At 29.8% G+C, this 20,337-nt stretch overlaps 1 protein-coding gene across 1 annotated transcript in view; it reads left to right on the forward strand.

The window, feature by feature from the left end:
- The first annotated feature begins 797 nt into the window (after window positions 1–797).
- The window catches only part of LOC145314910 (uncharacterized), a 35,105-nt gene continuing 15,565 nt past the window's right edge, over window positions 798–20,337 (forward strand). Inside the window, exons 1-2 of the mRNA XM_080154987.1 lie at window positions 798–979; window positions 17,126–17,173. Of these exons, the coding sequence (XP_080011113.1) occupies window positions 804–979; window positions 17,126–17,173 (224 nt within the window). The 5' untranslated portion in view covers window positions 798–803. The remainder of the gene's footprint in view (window positions 980–17,125; window positions 17,174–20,337) is intronic.

Genomic DNA, 20,337 nt, shown 5'->3' on the forward strand with positions numbered 1-20,337 from the left:
CCGGTATCCGGCCGGATATTGAAAATGGCCGGATATCCGGCCCAACCCTATTACAGATATATTCTTTTAAACCTTAAACCTACTAACTTACTTATTTTTTATCCCTTAAAATTTAATCAATCCTTTAGCCCTAGGGCGACATAGTTATCTATGATTTGAACATTTTACATTAATCATACAAAGTTTTAATATCATTTTTATTCAAAAGTAAAATTGTAAAAATTCTTTTGATATATCTAAATAAATTTTCTAAAATTTCTTTTATTTTATTCTGAAAACTTAGCAGTCAAACGCAAAAACTATGATTAATTTATCAATAGATGGAGTGAAATTATAATCTATAGTTAATGAAAATTATTGAACCATGGGAAGACTTAAATTTAATAGCCTAAAATTCTGCTTTTTGCAGGTGGAAAATATTAAAGAAAAGTAAGGGTGTAGATAATTTTTTTATCATTGCCCTAACCCTCCGAGGTCTCTATTAGTTATTATCAAAACTGTATTTTCTAGTATAAGCCTTTAATAGTTATTTCTCGCATCGTATTATAAACGGCTTTCCGCGGATATAGAATGTACAATTATGAGATTAAAACTATTTTTTTAGCCCCGAGGTGCCAAAGGCGCCGGCTAAAAAAACTGGTTTTAATCTTATGATTGTACATTTCTATATTCGTAGAAAGCTGGATAAAATACGATGCTAGACATAGTTTTTTCGTATGGATGAGAACCGGTTCCTATCCACCGGATTCGAATGAATACGAGAAAATAATTATATTTACCTTTTAATTTTCAGACACCAAATAATGACAATAGGTGACGGGAAGGTGGACAACAATACACGGAACAAGTTACACGATGATGCCAACACAAAAATGAGACAGAATCCTGACAAATCAGCAGTAAATAGTGTGAATGATGTGAGAAAGGTTGAAGGAAAGACGGCGGAAAATAGAGCGTTGCCACCCTATATGTCACAAGAGTAAGTGTTACTTTATTTAGCAACTTAGCTTCTTTATGTACAAGCTAATAATCCAGCCTTTTGGTCAGGTTAGGTTTGGCTATATTTTGTACAAAGAAAAAGCATCTACGGTATAGGTCAACCATTGCTCTCTTTGTTTATTTAAATCTTTATCCCTTAAAAATATATTTTATCCAAAAATATATAGAAAAAATCATTCTTTAATTCCATTAAAAGAAAATTAATCCCTAAATAAATTACTCCAAAATGTCCACCTTAAAGCTGACGAAGCCCATTTTGTTCCGAATTTGTATCACTTTTGAAAAGTGCGACTCCAGTGCGAAAAAGGGAAGGGGGGAAGAAAAAAGAGATGAGAGAAAAGGGGGTTTTCCCCATCTCTTTTGAAGAGATTTTCTTCCCCTCTTCCCTTTTTCGGGAAAGAAAAATATGACGTAACTGGAGTCGCACTTTTCAAAAGTGATACAAATTCGGAACAAAATGGGCTTCGTCCTTAAAGCTTTTATTAAAAATTAAATTCGATTTATTTTTTTATTTATAATCTGCTTACACAATAGGTAATAGATTTGCTTTAAAAAAGATGAAAAAAGCTCAGGTCTATAAGCATTGATTTACAATAAAACACCCCGGGAACTAGCTTTGGTAACATCCAATAGACAACCAACTCTTTGATTGCACTGACTTTGTTTGGAAAGCCTAACTGTGCAAAGTAATGAGTTCCAACTGTTTTGGGCCAAGGCAATCCCCTAGTCTTTATTTATAACGCGGTGTTGAACCGAGATTCGAACTCACTACCTCCCCGTCGACAAACAGATGCGCTACGTGTTACTGTTAAGCCATGGTTGCGGGTTAACTAATAGCCTTTACTAATATCGTCGAATTTTATGATGAAAATTATTTACAATTTTTGCAGTATGACTATGCAAAGATTTCACTGCATTTAATATAAAAAAGATTAGAATTTTTGCTGACTAAAGGACAATTTATTTAATAGGATAAGAGACAAATATTGTGAAACATAAATGATAACTATCACATGTAAATGTTCTCGAAAAAATGGTCATAGAATGTCATTTAATACATTCTTTTTGTATTTTTTCTTAGTTTTATAGACAACATGGTAAAAGTTTTAGAAAAATTGATGATAATTTTGAAAATGAATTTTAATCGTCAATCTCATAAAGAAAATCTTAGATCTGTTTGTTCTTCTGTAATTAATTCTTTAGAATACTAAGTCCTGGCCGTACAAAAAGAACATTTATAAATAAATTTTGACATGCATAATAAATTGCTTATTCACAGCTGAAAAAGGGTTAAATTTGATAAAAATAGGCATTGTAGAATTGTATGTGACCATGAAAAAATAAGCAGTAGGTACATAATAATAAGCTTACTGGATTGAAGGTCATGTATATAATTACAAATTTTCTTCATTTGTTAAGTGCAGAAACTTTATTTGCCATTTATAGATTGTGTGTTTCCTTATTAGCAAATGTTCTCTTTCATTTAAGATGAACGCCCGTCTGAGTATAACTGTCTTTAAAATAAGGTCTGCCCTTAAATTTGTCTTTCTTTCCGTCCATCGCGCTCTTGTTGGTATGGAAATTCTATCGTGAAACTTCCAATAACAGTTAATTTTCTCTGCTGCTCTATTAGATAGATACCATTTTTTGCAAAGTTTCCTTTTACTAATGAGCACCTTGAAATATATATCTATTCTGTAAAATAGACCAAAATTTATATATGTACATACAGATTTGATACGTTTAAATCTGACACTGAATACATAATACTTTCATTGATACTTGTAATTAATATGCACGTAATATAGAAATGTTCGTGTGAATAAATTACAATTATATATTTATATAGAGTTATAGAGTGTCTTACTCTTAGTTTTAACAACATCCAAAAAAACAGACGATGGAACGAATGAACATGAACATATTCTTTGACCCTTTTTGTCGTTAAAAGTCTAAAATTCTTTAATAGGATTACTTACCTTTTATGCCGTATCATACATGCTAAACCTTTTATATCATACCTTATTGTCCTATGAATCAATTTTTTAAAATAAGATAAATGATTTATTTGTTTATAAGTCTAATATAAAGCTTTCCGTCTTGAAAGAGAGTCAATTTAATATGTTTTGATGATTAGTCTAAAATTATAAATCTAATGTGGGAATCAAAGTATTTATTAACGTGTAAGGAAATCAATATTAAAAGATCAACAAATTAAATTAAACTTTTTAATGACTAGTAATTTCTGTGTAACGTTTGAAAAAGCAAATGGTCTAATTCTAAAACTAAGCTTGCAATTGATTAAAACTTTCTAAATAAAGTTTGTCAGTGCGACAAATTTCAACAAATCCAAGAAAATTTTTAAAAAAATAATAATTAGATTGTTATTGCTGTTAAAACAATTTTGTATTTGTTTATTGATTGATGTACTAGATCTTTACAAAACATATAGATAGTTCCTCTATATGTTAATGTTAATTTTCTATAAGAATATTTGTTAACCAAGGAATAATTTTGATGTACAAATTTTTATATTTTAGTATTGATCATTAAATTTTATTGTTTTAAGATTACACAATATTAGCATCATTAATTGTTGTCTAAATCTTTTCTAATTGATTTTGTTGCTATTAATCACAATGTAAAATATTTAACATATACAACAGTTTTCCTTATAAAAAGACTGGAGATTGTTGATTTACTTTTTGAGGGCAGCTAATTCTCAACTTAGGTGGGCAGCTTCATGGCAGAGCTGCAGTAAAAGACGGTTGCGGTTACCAAGTCCTTAGAAAAACATACATTAAACCATAAAAACTATAGATAAAAGATTAGGTTACTTGTCCTGCATTGGTTAGCCTAAGCATAGACGTCCAAGGGTGGGGGTAAAGGGGTGTTTATCCCACTCAAACTTTAAAACCCCTTATTTTACCCTCCCCCACTTAAACCTTTCAAACTCCTCATTTTACCCTCCCTGAGTCTAAGTTAAGATATTGTTTAGTAAAATATTCTAATTACTCTTTTCAATTGGAATACATTGTCAAGCTGTTTTTGTTTATGAACTTGACCTTTTCCAATATTAGCATATTTTATTTATGGCTTAATTAAAATTAATTTTGTATACTAATTATCTAGACCATATGCTAAATATCATCTTTTTAAAGTGTTTATGTGAGAAGAAACTAAAAGGTTTGGTAATAAAGTCTCTTTGTTTGTTTGTTGATGGAATTTTTAGAAATGATCATTAATTTCCCTGAAAGTGCCTTGTCAAGCACTGACTCCCTCCCACCATCAACTTATTTTTAGAATATATTGTAGGTAAGGTGTTAGGCATAGGGAAAAAAGAACTATTTTCCACCCTTTATTTTCATTGTTCTATTGGCACTTTGAGTTAAATTGTAGGTCATTTTTAAGGCATGAAGAAGATTTTTTTATGGATTTATAGAAATTTTCTGGGTTTCCTTGGTTGCAATTAATACTATTACTTAATATCTAAACATTTTAAAATGAATCTTTGATATTGGTAAACATGTGTTGCCTAGCTGCAAAATAACGATTTTAAGAAATGTTTGATCGTTCAAAATCACATTACAGATACAGCCTAGAATGTTACTCTTCTCTACTAAGACATTTCTTTGGTTTTATTAATATAAGAACCCGGCTTAAACAGATGATCCTTCAAGGAGTAAACTTGACATTCAACAAATCAATTAATTTTCACGGATTTTTAGAGGAATTGTGATGTTTAAAATCAGAATTGGTACAAGTTCAAGTTTAAAATTAAGAATATAAGAAATATTTTAGAATTTTGAAGTTTCTAGACACTTCACAAAAACCAATCAGTTCAGCTGTTTAAGAGATTCTTTGCTGGAGACAAACTGACTTAAACTTAGTAAAACAAATACCTATTGGAACATTTAACCAGATTATTACTAAGCTATATTTTCTTCATTATGAACCATTTCCAATCTCTATAATACCGAAGACTTTTTAAACTTATCCCTTGCTTCCCTGATTAATTTCCATTTTCAATGTTGAGAAGATAAGGTGTTTTGTGGTTGATTTTCAGGGATAAAGGTATAAGTAAATTAAATAAAATTCTGTAATCATTATTTTTATTTTAAAAGAACAAATAAGACCAATCCATGTATAGCAAGTACTTTTGGATAAGTTCATTGAAAAAAGGAAAATTTAAAGTCGTTTCTAGATGCATACTGTTTTTCATTTTAAAACTTTTAAAAGTCCATTTTTCTATTTACAATAAAAATTGCTCTTTACCTCCCTCTATCTTTTTCTTTCTCATTCTATCCCTCCTCTATCTATCTATCGCTATATTTCTTTATTCAAAAAAAGTTAAAATAAGTTATCGTAACTATGCTATACATAGTTATCTCTATTTCTCTAGGGATAATGATAGAGAGAGGAAAGACATTAATTAATGATGTTCATAATGCATTAAAACATTTTTAAGAAGTACATTCATAAAGTAGGAACAGGGAAATTTATTCCTTCACATCAAATATCAATAATCATGATATTAATAAAAATTCTTTTATAAAAGTAACAGGATGTCTGTGAGTCTATCTCTAGCTAATTGGTTCTCCTTTACAGCAACGATTCTTTGATGATGGTCATAATGCATTAAAAACATCTTATTGAAATTGGGAAAGAGAAATATTTTCACTTATAGCATAGTATAAAAATAAATGTGGCATAATACAATTATAAATAGAAATATCATAGGATAGAAAAAAACATTAAATTTATTAGATGCAATACGCAGTCTAATTATAATGATACTTTAAGGTCCTTTTTTAATTACTTTTCAGCAGGGATCGGAAGCCGCGCGTAAGCCGCGTGTAAGCCTCAGTGAAATCGTCATTTTATCACTATAAAATTTAGCTGGATGTATAAAACTGTCTCTTTAATAGACAATCCTTCTTTCAAAAATTTCTTTTTCTGCTCACAAGCAGGTTTAAAACTGAGGCTTATGCGCGGCTGAGGCGCGGCTTCCGAACCCTGCTTTTCAGAGACTACCATATATAGATTCTTGTCTAACATAAGTGATACATCTAAGTAATTGACCATTATGAAATGCAATAATACATGATTAACACTTAATATATTTCAATTAAAATGTATTTTTTAAGGCTTTGTAAAAGTCATGTTCATCAATATTAATAAAAGAATATTCTTTATTGATTGTGTCAATCTGTAATTTTTAAATTCATCAAATAATTATTGCAATTTGACAAGGATGAAAATTTTCTTTATTTAATTGGCATAAACTAAATTTCTTTGCATGTGAAGCTTTTATTTTTTTTCTATTTGGGAAGAGTTAAGTGTTTAAGCTTCGCTTCTCAAATTTAAAATGACAACTATCTGTATAAGACGAAGAAGAAAAAGTTATGCTTTAAAAATCAGACAATTGATTTAAAATTATCTGTCTGAAAGGCAACATAACAAGTACTGCAAATCTTATAATTATATAAATTGGATTTATTATAGATTTTCTGTAGATTTTCTCATGTACTTTTTAACATTTTGCTTTTAGTCAACAATGAAAAGAAACTCAATATTGTACATTAGTTAAGTTTATATCTAAAATTAAAATAATTATTATCGGAATTTCGAATTTTCACATTTACTGGACATTCAAAAATTAAAGGAAATGAAATAGTTGGTATTATAATTTAAATATATTACTTTAATATCTTTAACAAATTAATAGATTTGACAACAGAAAATTTGGTATTTATGTCTAGTCTTGTCCATTTAGAATGAAATGGTATAGTTGAAGTTTTATGTTATTTTTGAATGTCAAAAAATCTTCGATTCTGACAGCCCTGGCCATACTGCAACAAATTCATGAAATCCCTTGGTCTGACCGCTAGTGTCTGTCAAGGATGGTGAAGTTGGATATGTAAGAGTGTGTAATAAAATTTGGAAGAATCGTCTTAGCAACTATGAAATTATCACTTATTTGAAGAAAAAAAGTTGGACACCCTGCCACCTCTTGTCCATCAAGGATGAAATGGTTGAATGTAAAGTTGTGCAAAGTTTGATATGATTCTCAAGATCTGCACACAACTTTCAAACAATCAGGGACAGGGGAATCTTCAATGAAGAAAAAAATAATATTTCCAGCTAGACAAAATTAAAATTTGGGAAACGATGATTATTAAGACAGGGTTTTTGTGAATAAGATAATGGACTGTAAATTTATATACATCCTTTATGATGATGAACAAGATTACCTCTTCTGTAGATTAAAATTATTGGTTGAAAAGTTTGGAGAATACTATTTTGGAATTTATAAGACAAAATTCAATAAAAGGATTTTTGGTATATATACCCTTTCTGACAAATAAAAATTCCATAGAAAAATTATAAATTCACTGACAGGTTGTCTATTCTTGAAAATTATTAGTCTTGCTTACAGATAATAATATTTTTTCTGTTTGATGCAAAATATCTTTGAATACCTGAAGGAAAAAGCCGCCAGTACATTCTATTATATTTATTCTATGATAATGTCTTACAATAGAGCCTCAAAGGAGTTAAATGACTTCCTTACACAGCAAAGAGAAAAAAGTTTGCTAACTAAATATTTCATTTAGAAAACTCTATTATGAAAAAATTATCAATTTATCTAAAATTTGATACCCTCTTTGACAACTTAGTCAACTACATATACAAAAATTTCCAAAGGCCTTTTTACTTCCATTTAAAAAAATTGTATCTCTATCAAATGCTTTGTTTTTATCTTAATGCTGAGTGTGACTAACATGTTACTGACACATAAGAATTGTAGAAAAGTTGCACTTCTTTAAACAAAAAAATCATTATCTAAAATGAATTAGAAACAAATATTGATTATTTTCTAAACCAAAACTGCAACTTGTGATTGATACAAATTATTTTTAAAATAAGTCTATTTGATCTATCATGTGTAAAGATATTAAGATTGATGTGCCAAAACCATAATTGGCACTGTCCCCTTCGCTAACTCTCTCTCTCTCTCTCTCTCTCTCTCTCTCTCTCTCTCTCTCTCTCTCTCTCTCTCTCTCTCTCTCTCTCTCTCTCTCTCTCTCTCTCTCTCTCTCTCTCTCTCTCTCTCTCTCTCTCTCTCTATCTATCTATCTATCTATCTCTCTCCCTCTCTCTCTATCTCTTTGTCTCTATCTGTCTATCTATCTCTCTTTCTCTCTCTCTTTCTCCTACTATGTGCCAATTTGTTTTTTTGCAACTTTTGTCAATTTATTTAATTTCAATGTCAAAATATTTATGGATTGAATATTCAATTCATACTTTTTTATAAAAAAAATAGAACAAAATTTCTATACATTTTTATGCACATTGAATTTATGTTTTCTTATTTTTAAAACTCAATAAAATGGTTAAAAATACGTGAGAATCTTCGGGACCCGAATCTTCTTATGAAATATCAGATGCCAATCTAAAGCAGCAGTAGTTTGATGAGAAACCTACTTTGTATATTGAACCTTTCCAAAATTTACCCTGTCTTTAAAAGCAGCCAAATAAATTCCATTCTTACCAAAGCAACACATACTGACAGAATAATAAACTGGGTTAACTAGAAGCTTTGTTATTAAAACTATAAATGAATAGTTTTTACAATATTAATGTATATAAAGTTTTTACATGTATTTATGAAAAAGTTTATTTCTCTATTAAAACTTTATTTTCTATTTCATTCATTTTATGAAAATGCATTTTGCAAACATTTATTATTAATCAAAGTAGTGCAACTATGTTACAATATAAATAATCATATGTTGTTATCTTGTGTATGATGCTATTGCGTTTCAAATTAGATCTCTTAAACGGTAGTTCTGCCCCCTTCGAAATTATTTCTTTCAAAAACAAAGTTAAAAATGAGTTGGATTCAGCAAAGCCTTATGATAGAGGCTAAAAATGTATAAAATACTAAGATAGAAATTCACGCATAGGATAAGATTAAGCAGACCAATTTGATGTATTTCATTTAATTACAATATAATGCATAAGCATGCTTTTCTTTGTTTCAATAAAATTAATTTTTAGATTAAATATCTTTATTTAAAAGATTGTGTCGTGATATTTATTTTTTTGTTTCTTCAAATAAATTTCTTTTGCTATACAACGTTATTTGCAGTCTTTTCTCTGTTTTTAAAAGCGAAGCTTTTCTATAATTAGGGTCGGTCCGTCCGTCCGTACGTCCGTCCGTAACGGATAGCTTTTTTCATTAATTTAGGCATGTTAGAATTGTCCTATCGATTTCAAATTTTGCATGCTGATTCTTGTAGTAGTTAGGTACGATTTATAAAGCGTAGCAACTCTATAATCATTACCAAAATGTCCGTACGTCCATTTTAAATTTTTATGTGAACTAATCATCTGATTGGTCTAATTTTTGGTATATTGATTCCTGAAACAACAAAGTATAATGTAATAAGCGAAGCAACTCTATAATCAAGTCCTAAAAATGTAAGTATGTCCATTAACATTATCCCGAATCAAGCAGTTTTTTTCAACAAATTTACTTACAATTTTGCTTTGACCCTTATACATCTATATTATGATTATTCAGTTCTAACACTATATAAGTGTTAATGTCCATTTTTCCTACCGTTTCAGTGCTTCGCTTTTATGGATGTTATCATCCTTGTTAAATAAACAATAAACATATATACATTTTAATAGATTTATTCATTTAAAGAAGATTTGTATCTATTCTTTAGCTTTTACTGTATATAAAATAAAAGGAAAAACAAACATTAACACTTGTAGAGTGTCAGAACTGAAAAAGCTGAAAATTAATGCAGAAGTATAATCAAATTTGTAAGTAAATTTGTTGAAAAACTGCTTAAATACATGATACTGTTTAAGGACATACTTACTTTAGAACTTGATTATAGAGATACTTCTCTTATAACATTGTACCTTGTTGTAATGGGAATCAATATTCCATAAAATCAGATGAATAGGATAACTTTAAGATGCAAAACTTTGTTGTATAAAAATTAAAGAATCAACATGTTTTTAATAGACGTACAGACTTTCTGGTAACGATTATAGCGATGCTACGCTTTCAAAGTTGTACCTAACTGTTATAGGAATCATCAACTATAGTTTGAAATCGAGAGGACAATTATAACCTGTTTAAACTACAGAAAAGAGCTAACCGTTACGAACGGACGGAAAAGCTTTGCTATTAACAAATAGAAAATGAATGTATCAAGTTAATAAATAAATGGCTTTAATAGCATAATCATTAGACCAACGAACAGTTTATGTTTGCTGCTCATCCGTATAGGGATTCTTCAACAAAAAAATCAGCTTTCTATCTAAAATCATCTAAAACACTTCAGATGTTTCAGACAGACTGACAGATATACAGACAGACATTTTAATATACAGCGCAGAAAAGCTTCGATACAAAATAATCTTCAGAAATTAGAGTAAAACACCAGAGGGGGAAAGGGTTATTTAACTGTATCGTCCCAATCCCATCGCACTGTCCTTGTGACGACTCTCAATTGGGTCATTGAAAATTAACCAATGTTGTGGTGTGTATTAACACAGCCAAGTAGCAGAAATCAATTTGGTAGCACACGAATAAGGAAATTGAAAAGGGGAGGGAGGTACTTAACTGTATATACATCTATACTATAGATCTGTTCTTGAGAATATTATCTTTAAGACTCCAAAAAACCCGAAACGCAAATTTACAGCCGTAATAAATAATGACCAATTAGGGAACTGTTTTCCTTCCTTACCATCTCAATTCTCCACAGCTGGAGCAAGAGGCTGTAGCAGAGTTCTCCATCCTCGTCTGTCCTGGGCAGCTGTTCTGGCAGTATTCCAAGTCAGCTGTCTGTTTCTCAGGTCATCTCTTAGGGTTGACCACCATGTTTTCTTTGATCTCCCACTCCTTCTGGTGCCCAAGGTGGGTTCCAATTCTATAGACTTTTTGGTGAGTCTAGAATCATGCATTCTGAACACGTGGCCAAGTAATTTTAGTCTCCTTGTTTCAAGAGTTTGTTCAATTGTTGATGCATTTGAAAATTTATGTAAATTTATGTTTGAAATAGTTGTAGGCCAGAAGATATTGTGAATCTGTCTTAGACATCTGTTTAGAAAAACTTCGAGTTTATTCAAGTCACATTGTGTTATCCTCCATCATTCAGCACCATAAAGTAATACTGACATAACATTGCTTTTAAATATTTTAAGTTTGGTTTTGCGGGAATATTTAGTAGATCTCCATGTTGGTCTTAACATTGAAAAGGCAGTTCTTGCTTTAGCAAGTCTACTTTGTATGTCCTTGCTAGGGAACTGTTTTAGTGACTACTTTATTTATTTCTCTAGTTTATTTGTTCATCAAAGACACAGATTTTTTTTGGGTAAAATTTGGAACTTTTGTTTTATAATTCGATACAATATGATTTTTTTTAAATTAGCCATTTTACTTTAACTAATAGTAACTTAATTTTCACTTCATTATGTTGATAAAATAACAGCATATGTTTAAAGGGTAGTGGAGAGTTACAAAAGTGATCAATTAACTATAGCCCACTATTGATCATTTTATAAAGTGACCTAACATAAGGTTGGCCTTGGCTAGCAGACAGTATCTTTTATAAAACGCGTATACTGTATACTACAGGTAATTAGACAGACTTGGTACGTACTATATAAATGGGAGGGAGGGTCGTCACCCCATCCCTTTCCCAAGTTAGGCCAAAAAAACGTACCTACTGTACCGCCATTTTCAAATTAGCAAAAAAATGCTTATGCGTAGTGTACTTTTTTTTTACTTTAACTTTAAAACTATCTATAGTAGAGTCCTAACTTTTTTAACCTGTAATCCAATTTTTGCAAATAGTACCACATTTAGAGGTGGTTAAAAAGTACCATCCTCCCCCATATTTTCAGGGTTTTTTAAAAAAAATTAATGGGTTGGTTAAAAACTAACCCCCGCTCCTTATTCTTTTTTCAAACTAGAGAGGGGGGTGGTTTGGTGCTCCAATATTCACAAGCACCAATTTTGGATGACATTTTTTCTCATTGATATTTTTTTGTACAGAAAGGGATAGATAGTAGAAAAATTTATTTTTATCGCAAAGTAATACTTTTTATCGTTTTTATTCGAATCCGGTGGATAGGAACCGGTTCTCATCCATATGAAAAAAACTATGTCTAGTATCGTATTATATTCAGTTTTCTAATGCTAAGCTTTTCCATAATTAGGGTCTGTTCATAAAAGACAGCTCTGAACGTTAATTAACGCACGTTAGAAATGAAAAATTTGCATAATGATTCCTGAAACAATTAGGTACAATCTAGAAAGCATAGCAGCTCTACAATCTTCCAAGTCCAATTAGTATGCGTTGACTAGTTAGAAATTTTGTCATATTTTTAAAAGCGAAGCGTTTCTATAATTAGGGTCGTTCGGTTCGTACGTACGTCCGTATCGGATAGCTTATTTCGTTGATTTAGACATGTTAAAATTGTCCTTATCAATTTCAAAATTTGCGTGGTGATCCCTATAGTAGTTAGGTACGATTTAGGAAGCGTAGCAACTCTATAATCATTAGCAGAATGTCCGTACGTCCATTTTAAACATGTTGATTTTTACTTTATTTACAACAAATTTTTATGTGATTTAATTATCCGATTGATCTGAGTTTTGATATATTGATTCCTGTGACAACAAAGTATAATGTTATAAGTGAAGCAACTCTATAAACAAGTCCTAAAAATGTAAGTATGTCCATAAACATTATCCTGTATCAAGAATTTTTTCAATTAATTTACTTACAATTTTGCTTTGACTCTTATACAATATACATACATATTCTGATTATTCAGTTCTGACACTTTACAAGTGTTAATGTCCGTTTGTCCTACCGTTTAGTGCTTCGCTTTTATGGATGTTGTCATCCTTGTTTGTCATTGCTTATCTACATATTTCCTTTCCAATAACCAAATGCCAAGTGTAGCGGCGTTCTAATAAAGGACAGACATTGTATAATGGTTTACAGTACACATAAAATCATTCAAGACGAAAAGTATAAAAATGATGTAAAAAAACTGTGGTTATTAAATTGTTATTAATAAATGTGCAGCTTTTCTATTGTTATAGTTTTCCCTTTTTTATTTTTCCGCTTTTTAATCGGCATTATATTTAAGTATTTCAGTCCTTTTGTCTTTTAGACGCTAAAAGACTGCTAAGAATTCTCAGTTTTTATGGATTTTTCTTGGTGTTATGTCCAAACTTTTTCACCAATAATAATTTTAGGACCAGGACTTTAACGTCCATTGTCACATCCCTTTAGAGTGCTATTTCCTTTTTTTTTACATGTCAGTCCTTTTTTATGAGTAACACGCTAGTAACAGCGCAGAAAAAAGGGCAATTTTTTCCACACCATAAAATTTGTCCAAGGATCTTTTTTTTAGCAATGACAGTGCTAAACAATCTTTAATCTACAAATGAAAGGATTTGTATTTTTATATACGTTTCAGCCAATAAAACTCACTAACACCAATAACATCATTCGTTTGTTAAATTAATAAGTTGACTTCATTTTTGTATGAGATGTAGTAGACGGGCCTACTAACTATTTAGGGATCTTTTAAAATTTCCTATTTTGTATCTAACCGTTAAGTAAATTTCTTGCTGTTAAATTTAATACCGTAATAACCAAAATTAAATGTAATTTTTAACTGGCATATAACTAATATACTTACAAAATTACGTTTACCAAAAAAAGTTTTCAAGCAATTTTTTACTTCTTCCCTGCTCCTAACCTAGAATTTAATGCCTTAAAAATACTAAAACCCCATGATCCAATGATAAGTAGAACGTCACAATTAAGCCGATGTTGAAATTAGGTTTCAAAATTTTTGAGCTGGAAAAAATAGTATTTGTTAATTTATTTACTTTAAAGATATGTTTTAGAATCCTTAATGTAAGCTTTTGCATGATTTGCATTGACTCAATTTTTTTTATAATAACGAAAAATTCTAAATTATTTTCTAAAACAATGACTATTTTTTTTGTGCGCATTATCTCTGATTTCTTAGTTGTAATAGCACTAATAGTGCTTTTAGCCCTTATGGGGGATTTCCAGTGAAGAATAATCTCATTTAACCTAACTATCTTATCAAATGGGTTAGGTGCAACAGGAAAATTTAGTGTGGCTGAACTGGTTTTTGATCTTGAGGAAAACTATTGGAATTAATTTTCAATTATGGGTATCAAGCGAGATAAAAAGGCAACAATTAAAAAGATGCAACTTTTATCTTCTTCTTAAACTCCATAGCTAGCGAATAAAATTATATAAATTGTCTTCAGTCTTTCTATATATAATTTTACAAGTTCTATCTAAATAGAATACAATTGCAACTCTTCCTATATCATTTTAAAATAAAAATACAGTTCGAATTTACTTGTTTATACTTTGTGATAAAGTTATAAGGATATATTTGGTAAATTAAATAATTGCTTTCATTGAAAATTTAAGAACTTAAAAATTATTTTCTAGAGTTTAAAAAAATACTTAATTATCTGTTTTGATTATTTGTGATTTTAATTTAACATTGATGACAACATACATAAGTAGTGAAGCACAAAAAGTGATAGAAAAACAAACAGACAGAGTGAGTTATAGAGCTGATATTCAGTTGTAATATTAGGATGGAAATACTAAATACTTTACATGTACGTCATTGCAGTATGACCGACAGTCCAAAGGATCTGTAGGTTTCTAAAGTTTCATGGAAGGTTTTATGCTATTTGGAGGGTGTTGTGTACAAAAACACTCAAAACTGTTGATAGTAGTAAATTGTTTTTGTGTAAATCAATTTTAAAGATTAGACTGTTGTTGTCAAAATTGTCAAATCATTTCTTGAAACTATTATTAAATTTATATATTTGTCCATGATTTGTACCTTATAACTATATAATAACCTTTAGTGTACGATATAAACTGATTATCCTATCTAAAATACTGAGTAGTGTGATGTCTTTCTGTCAATCTTTATAGAAACCTATATCAACCATGAATTTAAAAATATCCATAATTCCATTTAAATAACTAGCGGTTGCGCCCCCAGCATCTATTTAAGGAGGTTTGAAGGGAAGAAAATAGCCTGAAACCATCAGAATACTTAAATATAGAAATAAAAAGCCTAAAACCATCCCTGTACCAATGTGAGTCTTTTCTCAAATGTAGAACTCAACACACAGCCACAAATTTCCTACTACATTAGATATTGATCATTAACATAAATGTCAAAGTGATAATAAAATTTATCAGGGGTGAACGTTGATCCTTTATATCTCAAGGACCAGATGGAAAACCTATGTGACAGAAAATTAAATAGCACGATGTGTGTTTGTTTGTTTTCCGAATTTATTATCCGATAAGCATCGGATAGTTCTAACACAGAATTGACCATAAAAATCCATCTCCAAAGTGTGTTATATGAAATATTGAATTTATAAGAAAACATTTACATAACTTTTATAAGGTTGCACCAATCCTTCTATCCATGGTTACTTGTAATCTAATAACAATTTAGTTCATTTTATGACTCAATTATCATTACAAGAAAATAATTAATTATAATTTGTTTTCAAGTTAAAGAGCGAAGCTTCTGTATATGTATTAATTTTGAGTCTGTCAGTCCATAATTATTTTCTTTTTCTTTTTGTATAGTCGATTGACAACTGCACAACAAATCATGAAAGGCTATTTACTGTAAAAAAAATATTAAAAATCGGGTGATAATATTATACAATGACTTGTTTAAAATGAATGTTTTAATGAAATATAAGCCTCCTTTTCTTTTATGTAACCATCACTTGCCTATACTGAAAATATATTTATCCTTATTAATGCGTAAATTAGAAATTAATCAATAATTTTCTTGACCTTTCTACTAGAGGTGTGAAACCTTAAAATTAACCCTTTTAATTGACTAAAGGCTTCGCCCCTGTTCTTTTATATAAACCCAGGAAATAACATTTCTTAGTTGATAGGACAAGTATTATTTTAAACTTTCAAGCAGTTGATTTTTCTTTTAATTTTATCCAAAGCTTTGTATTGGAGAAGGACCAATTATATCTGATATTATTATTTGGTGTTACTGCAATTTTAGGTTTATAACAATTAGATATAGAATATATACATGGATATTTAGTCAGGGGAAATATTGTAGTCAATTTAGCTTGCTAACATGGACATCATTTAATGGACAGTTTGTTCATCCAGTGGGAGGGGATGGGAAGATCTTTTTTTTAGCCAGCTACACGTTTCTCTTATTAGTGTACAGATAATCTGTTGTAAGATCCAAGTAATAATGCATCCATGTTAATAACTGTTCTTGTTTAATTTATGACATACATTTTAATTTTGATGTCTAAAGTAAACTTTTAGAACTAAAATCTGTCATGTTTTAGTTTTATGATTGTCAACAAATCAAAGCTTTATAAACCAATTTATTTGTTTTATTATGGACATTAAATTAAGTTATTTTCAAGTTTAAAATATAACTAGTTGCTCGCCCCTCGCTTCTAAGGGAGTGCGGGGAGGTAAAAAACTAAAGCTAACCAACACCAGACAAAAAAGCTTAACTACTTTATTGTATGGGATAAAAAAATGCTTGATTTTTTCTAAACAAGTACAAATCAGTGCAAAAACCTTTTTTAGCAGAACATACATAACTTTCTATAAAATTAGATAAAAGATTTATTAGCATGATAATATAAATATTCCTGCAATGGATTGGAAACAAGGAAAGCATTGTAATAGTAGCCTAGCAAAGAAAATTTAAACTAACAAACAAATAAAAATTAGGCTATGGGAAACTGCAAAACTAAAGAAATATGACGTCTATCAATTAGAACCTGCACACAAAAAAACGTAAACGTCTCTAACACAGTAGCTCATGATATTTCTATTAACTTATATAACTTGACTTACCTTTATTGATTTACGGACAATGGTACAGACAATTTAAGTTACATAGTTGCTGTGCTACCAAAATTTAGATTACTTGTATTATATTACTATCCTGTAAAGTTGCTTAAATTTTAAATGAATCTTTAATTTTTCAGGTATTCTGAGAATGATATATATAATATGAAACCGTATGAAAACAACAGGTAAAAATATGTTTATCTAGTAACAGCATGTTTTTTTCTAGATATGTAAGTGACTATGCTTCAAAGCTTCCTACCTCCCCTCCCCGTATCATTGTTAAAACAAGGATGACAACATCCATAAAAGCGAAGCACTAAAACGGCAAGACATACGGACATTAACACTTGTACAGTGTCTGAACTGAATAATCAGAATATGAAAGTATCGAAAGAGTCGATGCAAAATTGTAAGTAAATTTGTTCAAAAACTGCTTGATACAGGATAATGTTTCTGGACATACTTACATTTTTAGGACTTGATTATAGAGTTGCTTTGCTTATACTATTCTTCTTTGTTATACAAAAAATCAGATCAAATGGATAACTAGATCACATAAAAATTTGTTGTTAAAAAAGTAGAAAAATCAAGATGTTTAAAATGGACGTACGGACATTCTGGTAATGATTATAGAGTTGCTACGCTTTCTAAATCGTACCTAACTACTACAGGAATCAACATGCAAAATTTGAAATCGATAGGACAATTCTAACCTGCCTAAATTATCGAATAAAAGCTATCTGTCTCGGACGGACGTACGGACCGACCCTAATTATAGAAAAGCTTCGCTTTTAAAAAGGTCAAAGACGTACAACCTTTTTTGAAGGGGGGGGGGCAAAAAAAACACAATTTTAGTTCAAAATTTACCTGATTTGTATAACCCAAGGGATTGTTTGGTTGATTAATACCTCCCATTAAAAAAAAGATTTTTTTTGCCCTTTTTTGGCCTCCCTGGCCTCATCCATATCCATATAAAAGTTTAATTTTAGATGGGGGCGGGGGGGACGTATCACAACTAAAAGTATAGGGAGAATATTATCATGTTTAACTCCATGGAATGTCTTACCATATTAAAATTTAATAATTTGATTTCTAAAAGGAAATTATTAGACAAAACTATAATAAAACATAAAGCCTAGAAGTAAGAGATGAAATAAAGAAAATGGAAATGTTAAAGGACATGACTTGCTTACTTCACACTGAGATTTTGGGGTTAACATGGTCAAAAATATTGAACTCCCGCTTTCATTTTTCGACTCGTGTGTCTTCATAGAAAGCATATCAAATTAGTTAAATAATATGCTTAACATTTTTTTCTGATTTGAAAAGAAAGTAAGTTTAAATTATTTAAATATTATGAAAATTTTGCTAAGGACCGGCACTTTTAGATATCTAAAAACGCTTTCCATGACTCTTAAATTAATCATTTACTTTTAGGCATAAAAATAAAAATTTTTTTACTAATATTTGATATTTGTGATGCTTTATTGACTTTGTTCTTGATGAAAATAAGATCTATAAGTATTAATTAAACCAAGCCTAAGATTATTATTTATATAGTCAGGGATCAAAATGGATAAGACAATGGCCGATAAATTATTGTGCGTCAATCATTGGTTGAAACGTTTGGACACTAAAAACTAACCAATCAAATTAAAATATAGTCCCCGAGGTTTTTAGACAACTATAAGAAAACGTTGCCATTAATCTTTGGGGACTAGAGTAATAACCAGCTCAATGTCCCCTCCCTCCATGATGTAAAGTGCACATTACCATGCCATTGTGGATTATGAATGCGTTGTAGTCTTTCGGTCATAGATGGTAGGGGCGCATCCGCTAGTGTATATAATGTGCACATTATTATACCATTGTGGATTGCGAATGAGTTGCAGTCTTGCGGTCACATATGGTAGGGGCGCATCCGCTAGTGTATATAAAGTGCACATTACCATACCATTTTGGATTGTGGATGAGTTTCATTCTTGCGGTTACAGATGGTAGGGGCGCATCCGCTAGTGTATAGAAAGTGCACATTACTATACCTTTGTGGATTTTGAATGAGTTGCAGTCTTGCGGTCACACACTATTTATTACAAAGTTAGTCAAATAAAGAAGGAAATAGTGTATATTGTTATAAAAAAAATCTTATTGCAATTATCAATGTATCTATCTATTATTATCAGATTTCCATAGTGTTTATTTTTTTCCACTCTCCAATTTTGTTTTATTTCAGTATTTCTATGGCTACACATTTTTGAAAACTTTTCACACTCTGTTTATTTCTCTTTTTTTTCTTTCTTTGTTTTTCTGTATTTCTCATTTTCATTCTCCATATCTATTTCTCCTGAATTTTTATCTCGTTTTCTTATTCTTTACTTTTGTCTCTATATTTTTTGTGAAACTTACTCTTGAGAACTTTGATGCTTTGTGAAGTAAGAAAATTACATATTTGCAGTAAGACAAGGAGAAATAATATAACTAAAATTGAACAGGAACAGTATCAATATTTCAGTGTACAAATTAAATTGTCGATTTTATGACAAAAGTAGTAATTATTGGCATCTAATTGACATTCAGTTTCATGATATTTACATCGATATTATGTCCAACCAAATGCATCAATACCCTTTTAAAAAATTGTATAGTTATCATATAAATTTTACATTTATTTTACATTTATTGCTTTTATGTCGACAAAAAACCTTTGACAGACTTTTACAGCTTTAATAGGATAGAAAGATAGTACCTAATCAATACAAAAATATGTAATGTATTATGTAGAAATAAGATATTTATCTGTCTTGTACAAATATTGTAAATGCGTTCTTTCAATCTAAGAATGACATCTTTCATTTTGTTAAACCAAAAATTACTTTTACATAATGTGGTTTTAAAAAGTTTTAAACTTTAGAAAAAAAAGTCTTAAATTATTATCATTTAAAAGGGAAAGGGTTAATGTAAGTATGCCAGTATGTAAAGATCTCGCTAACTCTGGTATAATTTACATTTTTTTCTACATGGGATCTTCATATAAGTCATAAAAAGTTTTTTTTTCTAATTTAAAAAAGGGTTATTAATACAAACCTTTTCAAATTATTTAAAGCGATATTCTTATTCCACCCTTTAGAACGATCAATAACATTATTACTATATCTTATTTTAGATTACTATAATCAAAATATTATATGTTTGATATTTTAACAAAGTTCCCAAATCATATATTATCTAATGAAGACCAACAACACAGAAATAGAGGGATTAATAAATTGACAAAAAATTTATCTAAAATTATCACTCAAACCTCTTCCGAAGAACATTGGGTACGTAATTGTGTATCTCAGGTTTCAAC

Source organism: Acartia tonsa, chromosome 3 (assembly GCF_053477335.1).
Source record: "Acartia tonsa isolate MP-2025a chromosome 3, ASM5347733v1, whole genome shotgun sequence".
Lineage (NCBI taxonomy): Eukaryota > Metazoa > Arthropoda > Copepoda > Calanoida > Acartiidae > Acartia > Acartia tonsa.